The sequence below is a fragment of the Narcine bancroftii genome, chromosome 4 (assembly GCF_036971445.1).
Source record: "Narcine bancroftii isolate sNarBan1 chromosome 4, sNarBan1.hap1, whole genome shotgun sequence".
Taxonomy (NCBI): Eukaryota; Metazoa; Chordata; class Chondrichthyes; order Torpediniformes; family Narcinidae; genus Narcine; species Narcine bancroftii.
The window spans coordinates 27,730,214-27,757,828 of record NC_091472.1 but is presented as its reverse complement, the minus strand read 5'-3'; the positions used below and the strand labels follow the sequence as shown (position 1 = coordinate 27,757,828).

The 27,615-nt window shown below is 41.4% G+C and overlaps 1 protein-coding gene across 1 annotated transcript in view; it reads right to left on the bottom strand.

Moving 5' to 3' along the window:
* ryr2a (ryanodine receptor 2a (cardiac)) overlaps positions 1-27,615 on the bottom strand; it is a 612,110-nt gene that overhangs the window by 16,848 nt on the left and 567,647 nt on the right. Inside the window, exons 96-99 of the mRNA XM_069936123.1 lie at positions 16,286-16,346; positions 13,371-13,517; positions 8,057-8,191; positions 5,398-5,554 (exon numbers count right to left, since the gene is read on the bottom strand). Coding sequence (XP_069792224.1) covers positions 5,398-5,554; positions 8,057-8,191; positions 13,371-13,517; positions 16,286-16,346 — 500 coding nt within the window. The remainder of the gene's footprint in view (positions 1-5,397; positions 5,555-8,056; positions 8,192-13,370; positions 13,518-16,285; positions 16,347-27,615) is intronic.

Sequence of the window (27,615 nt, the reverse complement as noted above, 5' to 3'; positions counted from 1 at the left end):
TGAGGAGGTGACTACCAAGGAAACCTCCATTATGAAAGACAGCCAAGCTCTCAACTAGTACTGGAGCAGGCATAACAGCGCAAGAAATTACAAACAACATGGCACATGCAGTTTTTGAATCTTCTCAGTCAATTAACACAAACATACATATTGCAAGGCATGGATTGCACAAACTATACACAAGGTAGATAGTTATTATTCAAGGATTTTTTTTCATTCTAAGGAAATAGAATAGGGCACATAACCCCCTATTCCTTCTTGACCATTTAATCATGTAGGTGATTTGATTTTACAATTAGCTCAATTTCCCTGCCCTATTCCATTACCCTTCTAAATAACATTGCTTGATGAAGGGTGGTGTATGCAGACATGGTCCCATTTTTATTTAATGTCCCAGCAGACTTTTGGAAAATCAAATGTTCAAAATAGACAATCCACACCGAGACCAAGACAGCCAACTGCAAGAATTGGCTCATACGTAAACTTCAAAGCTAATTACAGTCTGGACTGATTGATTAGTATATGACTGTAGTGGTAGTGACGTTCTTCCAGAATACTTGTAAGTATTTTCAACGTGATTGTTTGTGTTTCTAAAGAACTGTTGATATTGCTCAAAAGAATGGAGTTAAGGATCATCATCTGATGGAGTTAAAGATAACTGGATTCACACAATCCATCTCAAGAAAAGTCATAAAGTCTTTTTATAGTGGTTAAAAAAAAGTGAATACAAAAGTGGATATTCTCCGCCTTCACATTGCTACACCTACCTTTCGAAAAGAACCGAAGAGGGATGCTGGATGCGGACTCCGATCCTTTCCGGGGGATAGTCCCAGAGGTGGAGCGAGTCACTTCACCTTGGTCCATAAAGGCAATGCCGCTGAAGACAGTTGCTTAGTGCCGGGCTGATGATGTCATGATGACATCATCAGCCCGTGACCCAGGAGCCAATACCAGGGCTCCCACAGTGATGGGTGCTGGGATTAAGGCTCCCTTCTCCCACCCGGAAATGTCCTCTTCCCGTTTTCACTCCACCCCTTGCTCCTTCACCGAGCCAGGCTCGAAGGAGAAGGCTGACAAAGGCACGGCGGAGTCTGGTGGAGTGAGCCTCTTTTTGTTTTAATGCAGGATCAATAGCTGTCTTGATTACCCATAATCCCCCACACAGCTGAAACCGCTCTGCATTTTCCAGAGCGTTCCAGTTCCAGCTGCACGGGGGAATATGGGTAACGACGACGCCCATTACTCAGTGCGTATGATCGATCGCACGCTGATGGGCTGCGCTACTGCACCACTCGTCCCACCTCCCTCAGCTCCAGAGGACAGCTACTGACGCCTCTCTCAATAAAAGCAACACTGGAGCATCCTACTGACGCCTCTCTCAATAAAAGCAACACTGGAGCATCCTTACAGGCCTTCTCCATAAAAGGTAAGTCGCCTTTTTATTTTCCTGGTTCAGCCGGCTGCAACGTGGCATTGATCCATAAAATTGGCTAGAGAGTCAAAGAGAGATAAAATACCAACATCGGTCCTTCAACCCATCAAGTTCACATCAACCATCAACCCATTTTATAAAATCCAACATTAATCCCACACTAATCCCATTTTTATTTATCCTCTTTACATTCTCTTCAATTACCCCCAGAAGAGGAATGAATGAATGAACAATTATTCAGAATAAATAATTGAAAACCTTCCCCTCTGAAATGCTGCAACCCTTTGAGGAAAGAATTTCCTCCTCATTTGTTTTAAATGATCAAACTTTAATGCTGAGGCTTTGGCACAGTTCTATTCTACACTTGATGAAACATTCTCTTCGCAAGCTTTCAGCGGGCGGCATGGTTAGCTGTAACATGCAACGCTGTTACAGTGCCAGCGACCCGGGTACAAACCTGGTGCTGTCTGTCAGGAGTTTGTATGGTTCCCCTGTATCTGCAAGGGTTTCGCTTCAGTTTCCTCCCACCGTTCAAAAACTACTGCGGGTGTAGGTAAATTGGGTGTGATTGGGCAGCAAGGACTCATGGATCAGAAGGGCCTGTTACTTTACTGCATGTTTAAATTTAAATTTAAATCTACTGTTCAGAATCTTTTGTATTATGAGATTTAAATCAGTTGGGGACGGGGATGAGATAGTTAAACAAGGTCCCACTCAATTGCGGATTTCATCCACACGCCCAATATTTCCAGAGGAAATCTCAAGACAAATGGCTGATTGGTGGTGTCCTATTGTTTATACCAGCTGAAAACATCTGGCTAAACATGGATTAGGGTTTAAAGCTATCAAGAAAAAGATGGAAAGTTTGGAGGATGTAGATCAGCTAGATTGAGTTAAACCCAGACAAGTGTGAGGTGTTAGACGTTGTGGGGAATCAAATGTGAGAGGAAAGTATCCAGTAAATGGCAGAACCCCCAGGAGCTTCCATGTTTAGAGTTCTCTTGAGATGGCCAGAATGGCAACACTAGTAGACATTGAGGTAACAGCATGTTTGGCTTCATTGATCTGGGCATTGGATATAAAGTTGGCAGTGATGTTACAGCAGTATAAAACTTTGGTGAGACCCTCTTTGAAGAATGGTGTGGAGTTCTGGTCACCACAAAATAGGAAAGTTATGAAAGCTTGCAGAAAAGGTTCACCAGGATGTTGCCTGGATTAGAAAGTCATACCTAAAATGAGAGTTTGGACAATTATTATTTCAACGTCAAGTGATTGCAGCATTCTGCTATGCAGAAGGTCTTGGGAATTCTTGTGTATGAATTGGAGAAGGTTGGTTTTCAGGTGCAACAGGTTATCGAGAAGTCAAATGGAGTGTTGGCCTTCATTGCTAGAGGAATTGAATTTAAGAGCAGAGAGGTTATGCTGCAACTATACAAGGTACTGGTGTGGCCACATCTAGAGTGTGCAGTTCTGGTTTCTTTACTTGAGGAAGGATGTACAGGCTTTGGAGGCGGTGAGAGGAGATTCACTAGGTTGATTCCAGAGATTAATTGGCTTTGACAATGGCTGAATGGGAGAAGCCAGAGAGTAGTGGTGAATGATTGCTTCTCAGTCTGGAGGCCTGTAACTAGTGGTGTGCCTCAGGAATCAGTGCTGGGACCATTGTTGTTTGTCATGAATGATCTGGATAATAATGTGGTAAAATGGATCAGCAAGTTTGCAGATGACACGAAGATCGGAGGTGTTGTTGACAGCAAAGAAGGTTTTTAAAGTTTGCAGAGGGATATAGACCAACTGGAAAAGTGGGCTGAAAAATAGCAGATGAAATTTAAGGGAGGCAAGTGTGAGATGTTTCATTCTGGAAGGACAAACCAAGAAAGGACGTAAATGACAGGCACTGAGGAGTGGAGTAGAACAGAGGAACCTGGGAAAACAGAAACATCATTCCCTGAAAGTGGTGTTCTAGGTAAAGAGACCATTTGGCATATTGGCTTTCATAAGTCAAAATATTAAGTATCGGAGTTGAGATGTTATTCTAAAGTTATATAAGACATTGGAGTATTATGTGCAGGAAAGATATCAATAAGATAGAACAAGTGCAGAGAAGATTTGCGGGGATGCTGCTGGGATTTCAGGAACTGAGTTACAGGGAAAGGTTAAACAGGTTAGGACTTTATTCCCTGCAGCACAGAAGAATGAGGGAAGATTTGATAGAGGTATTTAAAATTATGAAGGGGGATAGACAGAGTAAATATAGATAGACTTTTTTTCCACTGAGGATAGGTGAGATACCAACCAGAAGATATGGGTTAAGGTTGAAAGGGGAAAAGTTTATGGAGAATGTGAGGGGGAACTTCTTCACTCATAGAGTGGTGGGAGTGTGGAATGAGCTGCCAGCTCACGGAGTGATTGCGGGTTCAGTTTTAACATTTAAGAAGAATTTTTACAGGTACAAGGATGGGAGAGGTATGGAGGGCTATAGTCGGGATGCAGGTCAGTGGGAGAAGAGAGAATAATAGTCCAGTACAGATGGGAAGGACTGAAGGGCCTGCTTCTATGCTGTAAGATTTTATGGTTCTGAGAAGAAAAACCTAAACCTTTTTGTCAGAAATAGATGCAGCAGGTACATGTGATTCATTCCAATGCTTGATTTATGGATCACCAGTAAAAATAATCAGCTGAACCGAAAGCAGCTTTGGTGCAATTCTCACCATTCAGAAATCTGAATTCTAACTCAGTATTAAAGGTGAGCTTAATTTTAACATTTAAGTAGTATTTGGACAGGTACATGGATGGGTGAGACATAGAGGGCTATGGACTGGATGTAGGTGAGTGGGACTAGGCAGAAAAAAATGGTTTGGCACAGACTAGAAGGCCGAAGGGGTCTGTTTCTGTGCTGTAGCGTTCTATGGTTCTATGAAGGGTTTAGCCTATGCGGAAAGATTGAGTCATCTGGGACTGTACTTCCTGGAATTTAGAAGAATGAGAGGAAACAGAGAAACATAAAATCATGAATGTCATAGATGGATAAGATAGAGGAAGGCAAGTTTGATCCCATTGGTGGGAGTGTCACAAACTAAGGGACATAGCCTCAAGGGTCCAGGATCTAGAATGAAGAGGAGGAGGAACTGCTTTTCCCACAGGGTGATGCATAAATGGAAATCACTACCCATTGGAAGTGAAGGGGCAACCTGATAGGTGTATGTAAAATTTTGAGAAGTATAGATTGGGTGATAGTCAGAGTCTTTCTTCCAGGGTGGAAATATCAAATACAAACGGACATTGGTTTAAAGTGAGAGGGAGATTTAAAGAGCCTGGCTATGTGTCTGCATGTTTTGCACTGAGGACCGGAGAATGCTATTTTGTCGGGTTGTATCCGTGAAATCAGATGACAACAAATTTGACTTGACTTGAGAAAGTTTAAATATGATTTGCAAGGCAAGTTTTTGTTTTATAAATGTGATAGTACAGATCTATCACCAATGTATATAGTGTATATAGTTACAGTATCTAGACTGTGCTTACAGCGATTGGCTGAGAGCTAAGCCACGCCTACTGTCTGGGCCTTAAAGGGTTGTGTCCCTAGCCAGGTCGGATCATTCCGGACTGGTCGGCCCCCTGTGAAGAGCTCCTGTCTTTTGCTAATAAAAGCCTTGGGTTGGATCAACAAGTCTTTGATTCTTTCGACAAGCTCTACAATAAAGAAGCGTCCGAGGTTCATGGAACGCATTGCCAGATGAGGCTAGCACTTTAAACAGCAGGAGCAGGAGAGATAAAGACCATGCCCTGGAGGATTAAATTAGTTTAAATCAGCATCAGACTGGACAAGGACGTGGTAGACAGAATGGCCTGATCCTGGGCTGTTCTGAGTGCTTAACAGTTACATGAAGCGAAATATTTACATGAATGAAAGATTGTGAACACTGCTAATTAGTCATAAACGGTCCTAACAAAGGATTTCATACCTTGAATGATGGCCAACAGGATGACAATTACAAAGAAAAAGAAGGTGATGTCAAAAATGATTCGATAGATTTCATATTCATCTCCAGCAGGGTCTTCAATCTCATCGCCAATTCCTCCACCAGCACGAACACCCACATACATGTGGAACATGTAGCACTGAGACAAAAATAACAGCTCAGTTAAGCCTCAGTTTTGACAGATGTTGTCTAAATTATCTACTTTGTCATTTCTTTCTGCTAAAAATGATCAACATTTCATTCCAAACTAATTTATAATCGAAAGAACTATAGTATTTTTAAATAGCAGTGACTTGGATATAATGGACCTATTGGCCTTTTTCTATAAGTCTATAAATCCATTTTCAAAATAAGTCACAGCTTTTCTATCACTTTCTTTGGTTGAGTTATTGCATGTAGCATTGGAGATAATGAATTGTGCTTCAGTAAAATTTCATGAAAAGTGAGTTGCAGTGTGGTTAACCCATCTAGTGTAACTTTCAGGTGGATTTACATGGAGGTTCTCCTATTCACTCACACATTTGTGGCAAAAAAAAAATGAAGGGAAGCTGAGAGAAATTACATAAACTGAAGCAACGTATTCCTCGACACACATTATTGGATACTTCATACATATTGTTGAGAATGTTGTGTGAGTAGTTCTGGACTATTAGCAACAGGAAGAATGTCATTACGCTGGTAAGAGTGGAGAAAAAAATCACAAAGGTGATATGGGCACTGGATGGGTTGAATTATAAGGAGAGACAAGAGAGAGCAAGGCTTTTTTTTTAACATGGAACAGAGGAAGGTTTGGGGTGACCTATATGGTAGAGTTATACAAAATATTGAGGGGCATTGACAAAGTGAATGTTCATAGTCTATTTTCCAAGGGGAGTCTAAAACTAAAGGGCAGAGATTTTAGACAAAAAGGGAACGATTTAAAGGGAATCTGAGAGGCACTTTTTTTTCCCCACACAATGGCTGGTAGTTATGTGGAATGTGCTGCCAGAGAAAGTGGTTGAGGAAGATACATTTATAATGCTTAAAAGACATTTGGACAGGTACATGGATAGAAAAGGTAGAGAGACATGGGCCATGGTCAGGCAAATGGGACCAGCTGAGGGAGACAATTAGGTTAGCTCCAAAAAGTTGGGCTTTTGGGATTTCTGTTTTGTAACTAAATAACACAAGTACAGAGAAATATAAACTAATTCTAAATGATACATTGAACTCACTCTATCAAAAAGAACTCCTTTGTTCCACCCATCTCTGCTCCACTTCTAAAATACTAAAAACTAATTTATTTGGAAAAGAACTGAATCCTTCATCAAATCAGCTCAAATGAAATGACATTTTTTTACTTTCAGATTCATATTGAATCACAAATAAAAGATTTTCTTCTGAAAGAAAATAAAAGAAAGAACTTTCACCGAGGGCAGATCAGAGAATATCGATGATTTCTAAGATAAAAGAATTATTTTGATGCGGAGAAGTTAGGCAGGTCGAGCTTACAGTATACACTTTGGGGTTGCTAAGAAGGAAAAGTGATGTTATTGAAAGGATTGGCAATGTGGATGGCTTGATTTTTCACCTCATGGGGCAATGGCGAACAACAATTAGATGTTTCCCATTTAATTCAGTGGGTCATGGATCTGTAAAATTCATCCAGAGAGAGACGTGTGGACTGACTCATCGATTATGTGCAAGGACGAGACAGTCAGACCTTTGGACTCAAGAGTAACAAGACACAGGCACGTTAATGGAGTAGAGGCCCATATCAGATTAGCCACAATGTTATTGGGTGGCAGAACAGGCACAAGGGGCAGAAAGACATTCTCCTTCTCCTCTTCACAATATTCATTTGGTTTACAATATAAAACAATGTTGGTGCCAAAATAAATTAAATCCCTTCGGCTTGCGCATGAACCATCTCCCTCTATTCCATGCGTAATCATGGCATCTCGAGAGCCTCATATCTGCATCATTTAAATCAAACACACATTTAACCATATTTGACAGCATATAAGACCCCCTCCACCATTTTAGTGGGAAATTTTAGGAAAAATTTGTTTTAGTGTATTTCCAGATAAAACCTGTGACCAGGCCAACGGTAACAATTGTTTCAATAATAATACTATTGTAATTAACAAAATAAGAGAACATTATTGCAAGTAAATATCATAAACAAAAACACAATAAAAGGTTTGGGAAACATGAAAAACTTTAATCGTCTTGAAAGCCTGAACATTCATCAGCCACATCACCATCAAAGCCCAAAAAATAATCATCACTACTGCTGGTATCACGGTCTTCAAATAATGCATTGTCTTTAGTGTCATCAAGGGCATTACCAATTACACACTTCCTAAATGCCTTAACAATAATTCCGGCTCTTACAATTTCCCAAGATGTCTTCACCCACTCACACGTGCTTGAGCACTTTCGTCCTGTTGCCACCTTGTGGATAAAAGCTACCACTACACCTGTATTTCAGTGCGCAACACAAGGTGGTGGTACCAAAATGTCACTTTCGCATATTAGACCCGGAAGGTGGGGGAGGGGGGTTTCAAGTGATTTTTTTTAGGAGAAAAGGGAGGTCTTATATGCTGTCAAATATAATGGTCAGACAAGTGAATTCAATGACCAACAGAATGCCACTTACTGTTAGCATATCATCACACTTCATATCTGGTGTGTCTCCATCTTCACTTTTGTTGTAGAATTTGCGGAAGAAATTAAAAGCAACCACAGTGTATAGGTACACTACAACGGCCAATAAGCCCACAGTTAAAACCAGCTGCATGGGAGTAAGGAGAGAATAAAAGAAAATGTCAGGACCATTGTAAAATAATTAAGGATCATATATTATGAAAAATTGTAGAGTCATCGAACCAAAGAATGCTACAGCACAGAAACGGGCCCCTTTGGCCCTTCTAGTCTGTGCCAAACCATTTTTCTTGTCTATTCCCACTGATCTGAAGCCCTCCATACCTCTCCCATCCACGTACTTGTCCAATTTCTTCTTAAATTTTAAAATTGAGCCTGCATTCACCACTTCAGCTGGCAGCTCCTTCCACACTCTCCCCACCATCTGTGTGAAAGAAGTTCCCCTCAGGTTCCTGTTAAAAAATTTTCCCCTTTTACTCTTAACCCATGTCCTCTGGTTTGTATCTCACCTACCCTCAGTGGAAAAAAGCCCATCTACATTTATTCTCTCTATCCCCCTCATAAATTTAAATACCTCCATCAAATCTCCCCTCAATTCTTCTATGCTCCAGGGAATAAAATCCTAACCTGTTTGATCTTTCCATGTAACTCAGTTTCTGAAGTCCCAGAAACATCCCAGGAAATCTTTTCTACACTCTTTCTATCTTCTTGATATCTTTCCTGTAATTGGGTGACCAAAACTAAACACAATACTCCAAATTTGGCCTCACCAATGTCTTAGACAACTTTTCCATAACATCCCAGCTCCTATACTCAATACTTTGATTAATGAAAGCCAATATGGCAAAAGCTCTTTTTACAACCCCATCCACCTGTGACACCACTTTCAGGGAATTATGTAATGGTATTCCCAGATACCCTTTGTTCTACTGCATTCCACATTGCCCTACCATTTACTGTGTATGCCCTTTCTTGGTTTTGTCCTTCCAAAATGCAGCACGTCACATTTGTCCACATTAAATTCCATCTGCCATTTTTTTGCCCAATTTTCCAGCTGATCTAGATCCCTATGCAAAATTTGAAAACCTCATTTGCTGTCCGCAATGCCTCCAATCTTGGTGTCATCTGCAAATTTGCTGATCCAATTTATCACATTATCATCCAGATAATTGATATAGATGACAAACAACAATGGTCCCAGCATCAATCCACGAGGCAAACCATTAGTCACAGGCCTCCAATCTTAGAAGCAATCATCCACCTCTAATCTCTGCTTTCTTCCATCCAGCCATTTTCAAATCCATTTCACTACTTTGCTATGAATACCCATCAAATACCTGTACTTTTCTGAATTACCTCTCATGTGGGATCTTGTCAAAGGCCTTACTAAAGTCCATGAAGATGACATTCATAGAATTTCCTTTGTCAACTTTCCTGGTAACAGCCTCAAAAAAAACTCTGTAAGAATGGTTAAATATGATCTGCCATGCACAAAGCCATGTTGACTATTCAAATCAGTTTCAGGCTATCCAAATAATTGTTTATTAAATCTCTTAGAACACCTTCCAATAATTTACCTACTACTGACGTCAGGCTCACCGGCTTCTAATTTCTAAGGTTATTTTGGACCCCTTTTTAAACAACAAAACAACGTGAGCTACCCTCCAATCCTCCAGCTAAGGAACCCCTGAAATTTCTACACTAGCCTGCCTCAAGGTTCATCTTTTCAGACCCTGGGGATTTATCCACCCTTGTTTGGTTTGAAACAGTAAGCATTTTCTCCTCTTTGATCTGTATAGGTTCCATTAATTAACTGCTTGTTTTCCTTACTTCCCATGACTCTGTGCCCATTTCCTGAGTGAATACAGATAAAAGAAATTATTTAAGATCTCCTGCATTTTTTTTTGGCTCCATACAAAGCTGACCATTCTGATCTTCAAGGGGACAAATTTTGTCTCTTACTATCCTTTTGCCCTTAATATACTTGTAGAAACCTTTAGGATTTTCCTTCATATTTTCTGCAAAGCAACCTCATATCTTCTTTTAGCCTTCCTGATTTCTTTGAGCTTTTTTTTGCATTCTGTATGCTCCTCAAGCACTTCATTTGCTCCATGTGACCTATGCCTGTTACACACGTCTCTCTCCTTCCAAACCAGATCCACAATATCCCTCGAAAACCCAGGTTCCCTATGCCTGCCAACCTTGCCTTTAATCCTGAGCAAACTATGTACTCTCTAAATTTCACCTTTGAAGGTCTTCCACTAAGCTCACACATCCTTGCTCGAAAATAATCCCCACATTCTATATCCTTTCTCATTTCCTCAAAATTGGCTTATCTCCAATTTAGAACCTCAACCTGCCCTTCTCCATAATTAACTTGAAACTAATGGTATTATGATCACTGGACCCAAAATGTTCCCATGTCACCTGTCCTGTCTCTTTCCCTAATAGGAGATCCAGTCTTGCATTCTCTCTAGTTGGTATCTCTATATATTGATTTAGAAAATGATCGTGAACACATTTGACAAACTTCAAGTCATTCAGGCCTTTTATGGCATGGGATCCCAGTCAATATGTGGAAAATTAAAATCTCCTAATATCACAACCTGATATTTCCTACAGCTGTCTGCTATCTCTCTTCAGATTTTCTCCTCCAATTCTCATTGACATTGAGCAATCAACCCCATGAATGTGGTCATACCTTTCCTGTTAATCAGCTCCACCCATATGGCCTCAGCAGACAAGCCCTCTGGTCTGTCCTGCCTGAGCTCAGTTGTGATATTTTCCCTTATTAGCAATGCTACTCCTCCCCTTTTCATTCCCCACCCCCCACCCCATTCTATCATCTCTCAAGAAACACAAGGCCAGAACACTGAGCTCCCAGTCCTGCCCCTCCTGCAACCAAGTCTCATTAATGGCCACAATGTCCTAATTCCACATGCCAATCCATGCTCTAAGCTCATCTGCCTTTCCTACAATACTCCTTGCATTGAAATGGAAGCAGCTGAGAACACTTCCCCCATGTAAAACCCATTGACTTCGAACGGTGCATGGAATTTTCACATTTTTTTTCCGTCCTCTACTCCTCTATCGCTTTGGCACTCTGGTGCCCATCCCCCTGCAAATCTAGTTTAGCCCACCAGAGCAGCATGAGCAAACCTTCCCACAAGTATTTTAGTCCCCCTCCAGTTCAGATACAAACTGAGCTGTCAGTCAAATCCCACCTTCCCTGGAAGGGAGCCTAATAATCTAGAAACCTGAAGCCCTCCCTCCTGCAACACATCTTTAGCAACGTTTTAAGCTGTATTATCCTCCTATGTCTAACCTCACTAGCACGTGGCACGGGTAGCAATTCTGAGATCACAAGGTAAAAAGTAAAGGGTAAAGGTTCCATTATTGTCACGTAATATTACATTTAGAATGTAACATACATGAAATTCTTTAACTTTGTGTACCATACAGAAGACAGAGAGTCGCTACTTTGTCCAGCGCCCCTCACAGAAATGAGGCCCCAGTGAGGAACAAACTCATGACCTCTAGTTTACAAGATCAGTGCTCTAACCACTGAGCTATTGGAGCCTCTAAGTCTGGAGGTCCTGTCCTTCAACCTAGCACATAACTCCCTAAACTCTTCCTAGTAGGACCTTCTCACCCTTCCTACCCAAGTCATTGATCCCTTGATGGACCACGGTATTTTGCTGCTCATCTCACTCCTGAGAATCCTGTGAAGGCGATCTGAGATATTTTGGACCCTGGCACCAGAGAGGCAACATACCATCTGGGATATTCAATCTCTTCCACAGAACCTCTTATCTGTCCCCCTAACTATGGAATCCCCTATCACTACAGCTTGCCTCTTCTCCTCCCTTCCCTTCTTAGCCACAGGACCTGACTCCATGCAGAGACCCAATCACCGTGGTTTGTCCCTGGTAGGTGGTCCCCCTCCCCCACAAAGTATCCAAAATTATATACTTGTTATTGAGGGGAATGGCCAAAGTGGTGCCCTGCACTGCCTGCCTGTTCTCTTTCCCTCTCCTTACTGTCATCCATCTACCCTCCTCCTGCTTCCTAGGTATGATTGTGTCCCTGTAACTCCTGTCTCTCACCCCTTCTGTCTCCAAAATGATCCAGAATTCATCTAACTTCAGCTCCAATTCCTTAACTCGGCTTGTCAGAAGCTGCTGCTGGATGTAATTATCGCAGATGAAGTTGTTGGGATTCTTCTGGCTTCACTGAAGCCCCATTTTGCAAAAGGAGCATTCTCCTGTCTTGGCTGCCATTCCCACTGTTTAGGACTAGAGAAACAAAATATATATCTAAAACCTTCCCTACCTGGGCCCACCTGCTAAAATCCTTTTTGTTCCTTATTTACTTCAAATCTTACTATCCCTCGCCTCTTACCGGTTCTCGTCGAAGCCTGTTGAGCCAAAGCCTTTACTACTCTGACTCATCCCTCACTCCCTCTTTCTCCCTTGATGACCATACTCTCCCTTGTAAGATGCATTTACAATGGATTGTTTTGCCAGTGCCTTAAAAGGCAATCTGAGGAAAGGTCTTTCCAATGGTTGTTTCATTTCGAATTCATTCAGTGCTTAAGAAGTTTCCCCAGTTTCTTTCAACCACCTTTAAAGCTGGTGCTTCATCGCTCCAGTGACCAAGGTTCAATCCCAGCCTCCAGAGTGTCTTGTGTGGAATTTGCCTATTTGCTCGCTGACCGTGTGGGGTTCGGCCAGGTGCTCCAGTTTCCCCCTACATCCCTGAAATGTGGTTTCAATGGAGAATTGACCACTATAAATTGCCCCTAATGTGAAGGTGAGTGATAGATTCTGGGGAAAGTTGATGAGAATATGGGGATTAATAGTGGATGAATATAAAAGGCTGCTTCTATGGGCCAAAGGGCAGTTTCCATACTGTCTGATTCTATATGGCAAGGTTAGTGTAGCAGCTCGCACAACACTATTACAGTATTACACTATTACAGAGGTGTTTGTACATTCTCCCCGTGTCTGCGTGGGTTTCCTCCCATGTTTCAAATGGTACGGGGGTTGTAGGCTGATTGGGGTATTTGGACAGCACAGGCTCATGGGCCAGAAGGGCCTGTTACTGTGCTATATGACTAATGTTTAAAAAAATTATATTTAATGTTAATTTATCTGACATTCTTTAATTTATAAAACATGCACACTTAAATTGGATCACTTTACATTTTAAGTTTGTAGAACCACTTGCTGCGGGTGGAAAGGTCTCACTCATACAGTGCAGGGGATTTGCATTTTTCTATTAATTTCCACATGTCCTCATTTTGGTACCTGTTTTCCATTATGCGTCACTGAAGATAGGATAGTCCGCAAAGTTTTAAATCCCATTGCAATATCCAGCAAATGGGCAGCAAAGAAGAAGTTGTTATAATGTCCCAGAACTGACATGGTCATGTACCAGGCAAGGTACAAGAATGACTGTAAACAAAGAGAAACAGAAATTACAAGCAGACCACAGCAGAAATCCATTGCCAACATGAGGCCCAGCAGCATTCTGTTTCTGCTTGTAGATGTCTGTGAACAGGACAAACGTTAATATTCCACTCTTTGTTCTTGAAAGAGGGTGACTAACTGGCACACTGTCCAATCTGTCCTTCAAATTCGCAGTATTGCCTTTTCAGCAGAATGACAGAAGTGATTCAAGACAGTCTCTCTCCCTCCTTCTCAAGTCCAGTTACTGAGGGGCAATAAATGCTGGCCTTGCCGATAAGTCTCAATTCCGAGCAATGAATCGATGAAAGAAATACTTAGCATATAGTTACCTCACCACAACACAAGTAGAAGGCAGGTGGCATGTAAATGCAATTTTAAGATGACCAAAGTGGCCCAATTCCATCTGGTAGCTTGTGTTGTTATCCCAGAGGACCAAAAATTCAAAACATCTGATGAGGCTCCTGAAATTCCATAAAGGGTCCCAACACTGCCCTGTTTGCATTAAATGGAATTTGCCTGTGTCTATTGCCAATAGAATTACAGAGTGTGTTATGCTGATCTCCAATTGAAATTATTTTTTTAAATCTTTTTATTAAATGTTATAGTAAACAATACATGAAGAGAATAGAATCCAGAATCGAATAGTTAAAACAGAAACATCAATATATTGCAATACATTATACAATGTATAACATTATAACATTTTGAACAATATTATCCCTTTCTCCTCAATTTGGAATATTCAAAACATTGAGAAAAAAATTGTTAAAACCCCATCAAACCTACCAAAATAAACAAAAAAAAAATGCTGGGCAGCCTAAACTGAGAGTTCACTACAACAGATCAGTACAAACTTCATATCTCCCCCTTGCCAATGGAAAACAGAAACCCAGAACAGTCTGGAAGGCGAAGTCAAAATATAGAAGAACTCATATGAAAATAGTTTATAAAAGAATGAAGAGGTATCAAAAATGGAGCTTCTAAACTTAAACATGACATAACTTGAGAGAGCCATTGGATCAAAGTAGTTGAATTAGGATCTTTCCATTTAAATAAAGTGGCTCTTCTGGACATCAATGAAGTAAAGGGTACAACCGGATGTGCAGAGGTGGGAATTGACCCACCTCTGGAACTATAATTCCAAAAATAGCAGTCAATGGATTCGGTTGCAAACTAATACCCAGTATAATTAACAAAGTCTTGAAAATATCTATCCAATACTTCTTCAATACAGAGCAAGACCAAAACATATGCATTAGTGTGGCCATTTGCGATTTACATCTATCACAGAAAGGACTAACATTAGGAAAGATAAGGGCCAATTTATCTTTTGACATATGAACCCGATGTATCACTTTAAACTGAATCAATTAAAGTTATGGTTGGAGACTGAAAGTATCTCCTTAGAAATCCAGGTCTCAATGTTCTTGTAAGACATTTTTAAATCATGGCTCAATTTATAAAAAGTGTTTCTCAATGTTCAGGAAATTGATGAAAACCAACTACTTCTTGTTAGCAAAGATAAATGGCATAATTCGCCAGTCTGTCTCAAAAATAGGTAAACAGGATTTTTAACTAAGAAGAAATGAAACTTAAAGGACTGGAATTTCCTCAAAATCTCCTGTTAAGAAAATGTGCAATATGCTACTTATGTCCACAGAATTATTCTTGAAATTCCACATAAAGCCTTGCTTAAAGAGTAAACGCTGTTAGAAGAAATGAGTATTGCATGACTTAAGCATGATTGATCCTGCTTACATGTTCAGTTTGTCAGTTTTCAGCAAAACCTGCCACTAACACTCAGCAATCTCATGATTCCACAACTAATAAATGGCCAGGGATTAGATAATGGCCATGAGGAAATGTCTCCTGCAGGAATCATAATGCTTGGTACTCTGAGACTAAATTTTGTCAAATAAAAGCAAACTCCTCATTGCCATTGATCTACAGTTGAGTATTCACAACACATTTCACAAGATGAACTTTTTGCACGTTAAATTCAGTTATGTAAATTCACTCCTAAATGAACAGTGCATGCTTTAAAAGAACATTATGAATGATACGTGAATGGAATTAGAAAATTGTTGGCCATCTCAAATGCTTTGTACTCTCGCAGATCCAGTGCACCACTGCTTTCAGTAGTCACAATGAGAATGAAGGCAAACTTGAGCAATTAAACAGTGGAGGTCAAACAATTCCAGTCAGTAGAGGGGTCAAGATAGTGATATATGTGTAGGACAAGTCAAGGTAAAGATTCCAGTGAATTCCAGTTAAATCAGCAGCATGAAGGTTTGTTGAATCAAATTCAGTTTAAATTAAAATGTGGAAATCAAAAGCTGATGCCCATAAAGTTGATGAGGTTACAAGGATGAATGATGAAGGGAATGCAGTATCTTGCTTGATGGACTTTCAGAAGATATTTAATAAAAGTCATTTCTGGCGATAGAGCGTAAGTGGTTAACCAATTTGCAACTCAGCTGGGAATGGTCTATGGTGGTAACATGAAGGTGGTGGGATGGTCAGATATGAGCAAAAACAAAGTGGACTCCTCTTGTGATTCAACTCCACCAGTCCTGTTAACGTTCTCGTAAACCTTTTCTGCTCTATTTCCAGCTTAATGATATCTAGGTTACAATTAGGTGATCAATACCCCAAGGGACTCAGCAATATCTTTTACAGATGTCATATAAAAATATTTCTGAGAATATCTTATTCAGGGAAAGTTTCCTTTCTGTCTTCCACTTATTACTTACATTGTCTGTAAACACAACTCCCAACTTCCATATCTGGTACTTCACATCAATAGAGTTAAGTCTGTAGAAAACAAAAAAAAATCAGCTGATTTGATTTAACAAATGAAGGGCCCAAAGGACAATAAATATTTCACAGAAAAGAGAGTATATTATTGTAAAAGAAAGTGCTGGAGAAACTCGGTGGGTCAAATAGCATTCTTTATAGACAAAAGCAATGATAATATAACCAACGTTCTAGGCTTGATTGCTTCATCAACGTATCAAGGTAAATTACTGTGATAGATTAGACTATTTGTTCACCAATGTACTTAAAAGTTAATAAAGCCAGGGAATCCACTCTTTATCAAGAGCCATTGCATCTGCGGAGATAACATGGAACTTTCAGTATGAACCACATCCTTCATTATACATGCAATTCAGCAATACCAAAAGGAATTCACATAATGCTTTGATTGTAATTATGGTTCACAGGAACATTCTCACACAAACTTTGATGGTTGGGACCATGTGTGACTTTGTTAAAGAGGTCAGTTTTAATAGGTAACAGGTAACTCTGTGGAATCATAATAGCTGAATGGATCCATTCTGAAAGGGGAACAATGCCTGTAATTTCCTAGGTTGTGGCTATCACCTTTTGGAGGGATTTATGCTCAGGGGTATTGGTGTTTCCATACCAGACCATGATGCAGCCGGTCAGCACACTTCCCACCACACCTCTATGGAAATTTGCCAAGGTTTCTGGTGTCACACCAAAGCTCCACCAACTCCTGAGGAAGTAGAGGGGCTGACATACTTTCTTCATGATGCCATTGGTGTGTTGGGTGCATGAAAGATCATCCTCGCCCGCAGGAAAAAGAATCTCAGGGTTATATGTGATGTCACGTATACGGACAATAAATTTGAACTTAGAACGCATCTTGAATCCTCTACTGACTGGAAGAATGTATTTCTGTTTATTCTATCCATATCCTTCATGATTTTAAATACTTTTTACATCTCCCCGCAGCATCCTCATTTCCAAGAACATCACCAGATTCTCCAATTAATCCACAGAATTGAAGGCCTCTCAGCTCCAGAATCCCCAAAAAAAATTTTTCTGCACCCTCTCCAAAGAATTCTCATCTTCTCCACAATATGGCACCCAGAATGGGCACAAGCTGGCTGTTGTGCCTGCATTACTGATTTGAAAATGTTTGTGACTCTGGAGATTTTGTACTCTGCTTTATAAAACCCAATGCACCACGTAGCCTTTTAACTACTTTCTCAGCCAATTTGTCCATTTCAACACTTCGCACAGATAACACCTGAACATTTTGCTCATGTACCCTTTTCACCTTTTCAGAATTATGGACTCTATTTTATAATTGAATATAGAGAGATTAGAGCAGTGGAACAATATAGGAAAGGCAGAGCCAAGCGATTTGAAATATGTCAGCTGACAGTTGAGATTTCAAAATAGGTGGGAACCAAAAGGACTGGACAGTACATTGCAGAGACCCAGGGGCTTTGTAGTGGTGGCCAGGGAGGGGGGCGGGGGGGGGGGTTGTGAGGGACAGCAAAGACAATGGAGGGATTTAAATCTGACCAGCTGAGTAGACCTTCACTGACCCATATTGGCTGCTTGACAAGTGTTCCAGGTTGTCAGAGGTCTCTACCACCTTAACAATGCACATCACCAGAGGATTAGAAAATCACTCAGTTTCACGTCTCTGATTCTGCTTGTACTGTTAGTAAGACAACCAGAAACAGGCATGCACAGAGAAGTTCATTCAAAATTTCTCTGTCTGACCATTGATTATAGGGCTTTGACATCTTTAAAGACTTTCACTCCTTTAGTGGAGATTCAGCTGCCCGTATTAGTTTGCCTTTTTCATATATTTGCTTCATGACAGCATGTAGGCCAAGATACATGTAAGTGAAAGGGTTTACAACAGATCCAATCTCAGTGTAGACCACTGTCAATTTACTGTAATCTTCCTCACTGTAATAATGGCCCTCACTACTAACAAACATTCCACGGAAATGATGCTAATCTTCAGAACTAATGGGAAACTACTCCTACTCTCAATTATTCTTCAGACATTAGACAACATGAACCGCAGCAGTTGGGTTAAAGTGTGTAAATGAAGCTTGCATTTGTGCCTGTTCAGAGACTGAGTTGCATTGTCGATTCATTACATTTTTAAATTTAGACATACAGCCCGGTAACAGGCCATTACAGGCCATGAGTCTGTGCCACCTAATTTACACCTCATTAGCCTACACCCCCAGTACGTTTCAAGCATAGAGAGGAAATCGGAGCCCCGGAGAAAACCAATGCAGACATGGGGAGAATGTACCAACTCCTTACAGACAACATGGGATTGGAATCCAGGTTCAGTCCCGATCGCTGGCACTATAAAGGCGTTGCACTAACCACTACGCCAACCAATTTGAAGCAATATCTCTTTGCACTTGACATCAGGAAGAAAATAGTTCCCTGCCAATTTCTCCTGCTGAATCATCCTGCCCACGAAGAATATATGTTCATGGCAAGAGCTTGGAATGCACAGATTACTTCTAAGATCTCAGGTTGCAACTTCTCAGTGGAGTGAAACATAAAAGTCTGCAGATGCTGTGATTGTAGTAGAAACACAGAAATGCTGAAAGAATGTAAAGGTATATTTTCAGGCTTCAGGCCTTCCTCAAGGTACGAGGGAAAAAAGTGTCGAATTAAAACGTGGGGAAAGGAAAGGGGAAGAACAGGAAGGACAGGAGTACAGGCCAAAGACGAAGGGTGTTATTGGATATGGAGAGGAAGACAGGAGAGAGAAAGGGTGAGAATTGATTAGGGGAGAGGGTTTTTTTTGGCTCTGTGAAAGCAGAGCTGGGGGAAAATAGACAGAAAGAAAGAGAGACAGAGCTAGAGAAAAGGATACATAAGGAAAGATGTTGAGGTGATGTGGGGGGGCTAACAAAAACGGAGAAGTCAACATTAATGGCGTCTTCTTGGAGGGTGCTGAGACGAAATATGCTTTGTTCATCCAAAATGCTTGTAGTCTCAGTCTCAAATCATGGGCAGACATGTTAGCAAGGGAATGGGGCATAGAATTGAAATGGGTGACCTCTGGGATGTCTCTGCTATTGTGGCAGACAGAGCAAAGATGCTCATCGATATTGCAGTCTCCATCAAGACTCTCTGATTTAGAGGAGATGGCAACACGAGGACCTGATGCAATAGATGGCCCCTGCAGATTCACAAATGAAGTGTGGCTTCTGAATGGTGCTGAGGGAGGAGATGTGGGCACAAGTATAGCACTTCCTGCAGTCACAGGGGTAGGTGCCAAGGGAAGCGACTGGTGGGAAGGGATGATTGGACAAGGAAGTCATGGCGGGAGCAGTAGCAGCAGAAGGCAGTGAGGGGAGGAGAAGGGAAGATGTGTTTGGTGGTTGGATCATGTAGTAGGAGGGGAAAATAGCAGAGGATGATATATCAGATGCAGAGGCCGATGAGGTGGTAAGTGAGGAAAAAGGGAATCCCGTCCTTGTTGCGCACAGGGGAGGAGGGAGCTAGGGCAGACGTGCGTGTAATGAATATGCAGGTGATCACCGAGTTCATGGTGGTAGAGAAGAAGCTAAGTTTTTTTAAAGAAGGAGGATGTCTCAAATGATCTGGCATAGAAGACCTTGTCCCATGAGCAAAAATCCTCTCAGTGGAGGCAAGCATCAAAGATAAAATTCATCACTCCCATTGATGTTCCAGCACATTTTAGCACAAAACTCAGTCTGTTTACCCTTCTTCATAATACTGAGACTTGGACTACTACACTGTGGTGGTACACCACCGGCCTATTGCAGGGGGCAACCTCTGTTTCTGCAGGAGTGTAAGGGGACAGGACAATGCCTTGCCATCTGTCAATCAGTCAGCCTGAAGGGATCAAGCCCCACCCAGTTGGGTGTCAATCACTCTCCAGGATATAAGCCTGTGACGGCCTCCCGAGGCCTCACTCAGAGAAGCTGCAGCCACAGCCAGCCTGGCTCTGTGGAAGTCTTTGTGGATTGAAGCCTGTTGTACAGACTTTACCTTGTTTGTGTCTGATTCTGGCTAACAGCGCACCACGTACACCACTCAAGACACTGAAAAAACACCCTCAATGCTTCTCCCAGAAATGCTCCAAATCCATGCATTCAGTTCTGGTCGCCATTTTACAGGAAGATGGTAGAATCTTTAAAGAGAAAATTAGATCTAATGTTAAAGAGATCAAGGTTTAATTTGACAAGATATGAGGCCCATTCATGGACTATCACCATAATTTGATTACTTAGGTAGGGGGGATCTGGGGGTTTTCTATCCGATATCCGAGAGCCAATACTCAATTCTTTACAATTTATTTGCTGGTGACCCTGTTTAGTGGGAGGGATTAGATTAATATTTTTTTTCTTCTTGCTTCTCTTTTTCCTTTTGTTCTTATTTTTTAACTAGAAGAGATTGGTCTATTTAGATCAGAGGCTGGAAAAGTAATCCCTGGGAGTCATTGGGACTATCCAAGGGGTTGATAAATGTCTAGGCTATAGAGAAATGTATTATTGATAATATTTATTTATTTACTTTACATGCTTGGGGATCGATGAGAGATCAAGGAATCCATGAAGAGGTCGGTGGTTTAAAAAATTTGATGACCCCTGATTTAGATAATCACAATGTATACCTCAATATTAGAAAAAGAGGTGAAATACTCATAAGGATATTTCACTTTTTTTGAGAATTGTATAAGACAATGGATAATTGATATGTGATTCATATTCTGCACTGCATTATATAAAAACTATATAATTAATTAATGTCTAAACAATAGATACATGTAATACTTCTCTCCATCAAATGAATAAAGATGGTTTAAAAAGAAAATAATCTTTAAAGAGGGTGCCGAGGAAATTTAGCAGGTTGTTGCCTGGATTGGAGAACGTCACATGAAGCAGGGCTGGCAGAACCAGGACTTTTATATTTGGAGCGACAAAGGATGAGAGGTGAATTAATAAGTTATGAAGGGCTCAGATGAGGGGGGACAGCCAGTACCTTTTTCATGGGTCGACAATAGCGAATACCAGAAGGTGAATAAAGGAAACTTTAAAGGAAATGTCAGGGTGGTGGTGGAAGGTGGTACAATAGGGACATTAGATAAACACATGAATGTATGAAAAAGAGAGTGTTATGGGTGTGATTCAGGAAAAAAATTAGATTGTTGTGGAGGAAGTCATTGATCTGCACAACGTTGTGGGTTATAGTCCCTGTACTGTGCTGTAATGTTGTATGTAACCAAACTAAAATCAGCATCTTAATGAACAACCTTCACTTTAGCCACTCTTTTCCACTCTATTTAATTATAATAAGGGTTCTAGCCTGAAACATCAGTTATGTATTTTACTAAAATCTGCATCCTCTATCAGGCCAAAACCCTTGCATTGAGATCTTCTGAACCACAATATCACAGAGAGGTACAAAATTATTGGCCCAACTATGCTTTCCATAGTTAAATCCAAATTATTTTGTCCCTGCTTTGAATGTTGACCAGAATATTATTAAATACATGTTTTGCTTGAACATTTAAATTCTTTATTGAACTACAAACAAAATAGCAATTGCAGCATTTGGAATGATCATAAATATTCTGGAATGTGAGCTGGAGAGATCAATATTTCACTATCCCTGCACACTGAGCTATCACGCGCATCCTTCTGGCTGCTCTGTCTTATTAATGAATTTCCTAACATAATGAGGATTATATTAACTGCAAGACTGTTCATAGCACAGAGCATGTAATGAAGAGAAACGGTGTTCTGGTCTTCAACCAAATCGTAACCAATCATTGAATTCTTTCTGAAAGACGATAAGATATAGGAGCAGAAATAGGCCATTTAGCCCATGGAGAAAAATGGACATTTCAAATCAGGACTCTAGAAACAGCCAAACCACTGGGTGTGCCTTCAGCTCTGCTTTGAATAGACAAATAAATGCTGGATCAGTCTGTGAAACCCACGTTGCTTGAAAGGATAAGAATAATTCCTTGAAAGAATAAGCTGTCAGGCTCTTGCACCTCTACACTACCAGCAAAGATCGGTCTGCACTAATGGCTGGGGCTATTTTGTTGCACTTTGATTGACTGAGAATGTTTATCATTATTTATTTTTTTATATCCTCATCCTTTAATATTAGCATTTTCTTATTTTATCTTTGTACGTGTCATGTGTTGTGTGCTTATAAACCTGGTAAGCAGTAGGTAAGCAAGACTTGCATTGCATCTGTATATTGAACTTCTCCAAATGACAATAAACTTCAAAGCTTCAATTTGTATTTAAAATTCCCAAGATAATGAATTGTTTTCTCTGTACTGAAACAGAATCATAGTCAGACATTGCAGTTGCTCGTCTACCTTTTAAGTCCAAATATTCCACTGAACGAAATCAGGGAATCAAATCAAACTAATCAACCTTGAAGGATCAGCTTAAAAAATGTTCTGAGGAATTCACAGAGATAACTTCAAGTTTCAGCATCAGGATGAATAAATCACAAGTATAAAAGCGTCTTTAATATGAATACTAAAGGAAAGCATCCCACTTCAATAATTGGATTCAGCAAGCTGCAGCCCTGGTTGCATTGATAAGCAATTACTCAAATTTGTGAAAATAAATAAATATATAATTAGGACAGTGAGGAAATTTCAAAGGTATTAATGTTCTTCATGCAAATCTCAAACATACTTCTTTCTAAAATAACTTCCATGATTCTAATGTGCTTAGTTACCATAGGGATCTGAGATCCTGGAAAGAGCACAAAGTGGAAAAGAGAGGCTCACTTGAGGAGTTCAATCAAGGAAATTACTGAGATTTTATTGCTCGGAAGAAGATTCATTTGCACTGAAAGGGTAAAGGAAAATTGCAATGTTAATATCTGGGGATCAATAATGAATTTCAACATTTTGGAGAGTGAAATGTTTTAACCCTCTAGACTCCGTGTCCCTGTTTTCAGGGACCACAAACAAGTGCATATACTCCGTGTCCGTGTTTTTGGGACTGGTTTTATACCGAACCAATAGCTGGCTTGTACTGGTGTTCTTACTGTAATTTTACCCATGGACCCAGTTCAGAATATATATTATGAAAGGTTAAAAATGGCCGGAGTCCAAAGGGTTAAGCAGAGGCAATAAAGGATTTATTGTTCAGAAAGTAGATTACACCTAATTTTGCTGTGCTATTTTTACATTGAGGTATTAAGTGTTGCCCAATCAGGTTCCTGCAAAAGAAATGACAAAATGAGCTAAAAATCCAGCTTGAAACAGCACAAGGGTGTTTTATACCCAGAACAGGTACTAACAGAGGACCGACACATTTCTTGTTAATAAGAACAACACAGAAATGCTGGAGGAACTCAGCCGGTCTTGCAGCAGACATGGGAGGTAAAAGATATATTACTGACGTTTCGGGCCTGAGCCCTTCTGATTGGCGGCTGCAGACTGTAATGGAAGATTCTAACTGTGTTTTTTACTTTTGCAGCCTTTACTTCTGCAAGGCTGAGAACCTGCTTGTTTTTTAGAATCAGCAGACATAAGCTAAATTCCACCGAGGGGCCAGAGATGCAGTTATCTGACGAAAGGACATCTGTGAATCAAGAACATTTAATCTTCCTGCTTGTTTTGGTCACAGACTGTCAGAGGCCTAGCCTTGATGCAAAATAAACCATTGTATTCAAAGTGATAAGCTGAAAATTATGTTATTCGATAGAAGCCTAGCATGCTAGCTTGCTCGCTCATCTTTCTTGCTGTGCTGGGAAGAGGTGCTTGGGTAAGCAGATTTTGGGTAATATAAGCCATGGTCCCGCTGCTGAAGTTTGAGACTCTCCGAGAGGTGGCAACATCTCTCAGCAAGAAGAAAAACTTCTGGAGTCCAGCCAAGGTCAGGGGAGGTAGAGAAGCTGCTACCAGCACCCTGACTACAAGTGTGCAGTTGTTGCCTCGCCTCGGCAGTTGGGACCAGTCCAGGCGTTGATAAATATAGTTGGGAAGGGCTTGCATATTGTAGTTTGAAATCAGCTTTTGAATTTGTAGTAAACATTTGCATAAACTGAACTGCTCTCGGTGTGTGTATGTGTCTATTTTCTTTCAGTAGCTCAAACACTGTGACCAATCTAAAACGAACAAAATGAGAGGTATAAGTTTACCCAAGACACAGACCTTCACGCCTCACTCAGTTCTTGACGAGAGCTCACCCAATTTCTTGCAACCTTCAGTGCTTTCCTGCACAGAACAGTGTCAAAGACACACAGAGTTACATACACTGGGGCTGCCTTGAAGGAGGAGAGAGAAAGGATGCAGGAGAGGTGAAGTTAGCTTGTCACTCATAAGGGATCATACAAATTCAGACCAATGATACGTGGGTAGCAGGAAAACCCTTTATATTACAGGCGTAGAAATTAGGCTCAGTTTGGGAGTTTCATCATGGGCGATGCTCACATTAATGACGACTTTGAAATTCCCTCAATCTCCTGAGACTTGATGTATATTTTCACATATAAGAATTGGGCAAATGCATGACCTCCTTAAAATGAGCACGGTGGGGGGTAGTTAGAGCAGTTTTCCTTACGGAGTGGCAATTCTCTTACAGTGGAGTGACGCTGAAATAAGTTTCATCATTGCACAGAGGCCGGGATCACAAACGTGTAGGTGGCTCAGTTGTATGAGTGGGACAAACAAGAGTCCGAAGCAAAAGTACAGGCAGCAAACAGACAATTCTGTGGTGTGTGGTCTCCTTGGTGCCCAAGTCATGGGCAGGCTTGTGGTGCGCTGTTAGACAGAATCAGACACACACAAGGTAAAGACTGAACAACAGGCTTTAATCCACAAAGACTTCCACAGAGCCAGGCTGACTGTGGCTGCAGCAACTCTGAGTGAGGCCTCGGGAGGCCGGCGCAGGCTTATATCCCGGAGGGTGATTGACACCCGACCGGGTGGGGCTTGATCCCTTCAGGCCGACTGATTGGCAGGCAGCCAGGTGTTGTCCTGTCCCCTTACACTCCTGCAGGTACAGGTGTTTCCCCCTGCAGTAGGCCGGAGGTGTACCACAACATAGGGTGAAGAACAGCAGCAAATTGCCAGAAGTCATCGAATCTTTTCTTTGGCTTGGCTTCGCGGACAAAGATTTATGGAGGGGTAATGTTCACGTCAGCTGCAGGCTCGTTTGTGGCTGACAAGTCCGATGCGGGACAGGCAGACATGGTTGCAGCGGTTGCAAGGGGAAATTGGTGGGTTGGGGTTGGGTGTTGGGTTTTTCCTCCTTTGTCTTTTGTCAGTGAGGTGGGCTCTGCGGTCTTCTTCCAAGGAGGTTGCTGCCCGCTGAACTGTGAGGTGCCAAGATGCACGGTTTGAGGCGATATCAGCCCACTGGCGGTGGTCAATGGGGCAGGCACCAAGAGATTTCTTTAGGCAGTCCTTGTACCTCTTTTTTGGTGCACCTCTGTCTCGGTGGCCAGTGGAGAGCTCGCCATATAACACGATCTTGGGAAGGCGATGGTCCTCCATTCTGGAGACGTGACCTAACCAGCGCAGTTGGATCTTCAGCAGCGTGGATTCGATGCTGTCGGCCTCTGCCATCTCGAGTACTTCGATGTTGGTGATGAAGTCACTCCAATGAATATTGAGGATGGAGCGGAGACAACGCTGGTGGAAGCGTTCTAGGATCCGTAGGTGATGCCGGTAGAGGACCCATGATTCGGAGCCGAACAGGAGTGTGGGTGATCGAATAACTAACTATGAAAGGAATTAAAAAGGTGCTTCTTTTTTTAAAAATATTTACAACACAGTAGAATCTGATTCCAGTGATTAAAACCTGTGCAGCCCACTTAGACCCAATTAACCCACAACCCCATATGTTTTGGAGCCTGTGGTATTAACACTCAAGAGAAAGGGATGAGATCCTGCAGTGGGAATTTGGGGAGTAGGTAGCAGTTTAGAAAAACAGGATCTCTAAGGTTATATTCTATGATAACCTCTGATGCCATACGCTAGTGAGCACAGGACTAGGAGGAAAGGTTGGATGAATGCGTAGCTGAAGAAATTGTACAGAAGAGAGGGCTTCTGATTTCTGGATCAATCGGATGCTTTCTGGGGAAGGTGGGACTTGTACAAGGCAGACAGTTTGCTGCTGAACTTCTGGTGAGACCACACTTAGAATATGTGTTCAGTTCTGGTCACCTTGTTACAGGAAAGATGTGGAACCAGAGGAGATTTACCAGGATGTTGCCTGGATTGGAAAATAAGTTTTATGAGGCAAAGTTTGCAGAGCTGGGGCTTTTCTCTTTTGAGTGAAGAAGGACGAGGGGTGACTTAATAGAGGTCTACAATATTATGAAGAGAAAATAGGCAATCGGCATATTTTTCCTAGGGCAGGAGTAGCAAACATCAAAGTGAAGACAGGAAAGTTTAGGGGAGACCTCAAGACTCTGTTTTTTTTGCACAGAGAGATGTGGGTTCCTGGAATGTATTGCTTGGAATGGTGGTGGAGGCTGGAACAATAAGAACATTTAAGAGGTTCTCAGACAGGTACGTGGATGAAAGTAAAATCGAGGGTTATGAAGTAGGGAGGGTTTAGTAATTTTTGGTAGGTGTATATGGGTTGGCACAACATTGTGGGATGAAGGACCTGTATTGTGCTGTATTGTTCTATGTTCTCAGGACCATATTAACATAGTAGCAAAAGTAGCAGATGCTACGGGCCCTGGATTTTCAAGGGCCTCCACGTTCATGTACTATGAATAATGAGAAACATTTTTGTTTTCATATTTGTTCACTGGGCTATTGAGATACCACAATGATAGTCTGTGTTAATAACTCCAATTAAAGGTGATAATTAAGGTTGCAATTTTAGCCAATTATCACCTCAATGGCAGGTTATTACCACAGTCTATGGGTGTGTTGCATCTCATAGCCGCTGCACATGATTCTGATTAAAGGTCCTTTGGCTTGGCTTCGCGGACTTAGATTTATGGAGGGGGTAAATGTCCACGTCAGCTGCAGGCTCGATTGTGGCTGACAAGTCCGATGCGGGACAGGCAGACATGGTTGTAGCGGTTACAGGGGAAAATTGGTTGGTTGGGGTTGGGTGTTGGGTTTTTCCTCCTTTGTTTTTTTAATCACTAACTTTTAAGTGGGGGGGGCACTATCCTCACCTCGCCTGAATGGCTCACTCCTAGCCCTGGCCGTCCACCTGCCCGCACCCTTCCCATCAGTCATCTGCCCACCTGCCTCCACTCCAATCTAACTTCCAAGCGCTGCAGGTGTGTATCGCTGCTGGAATTCACC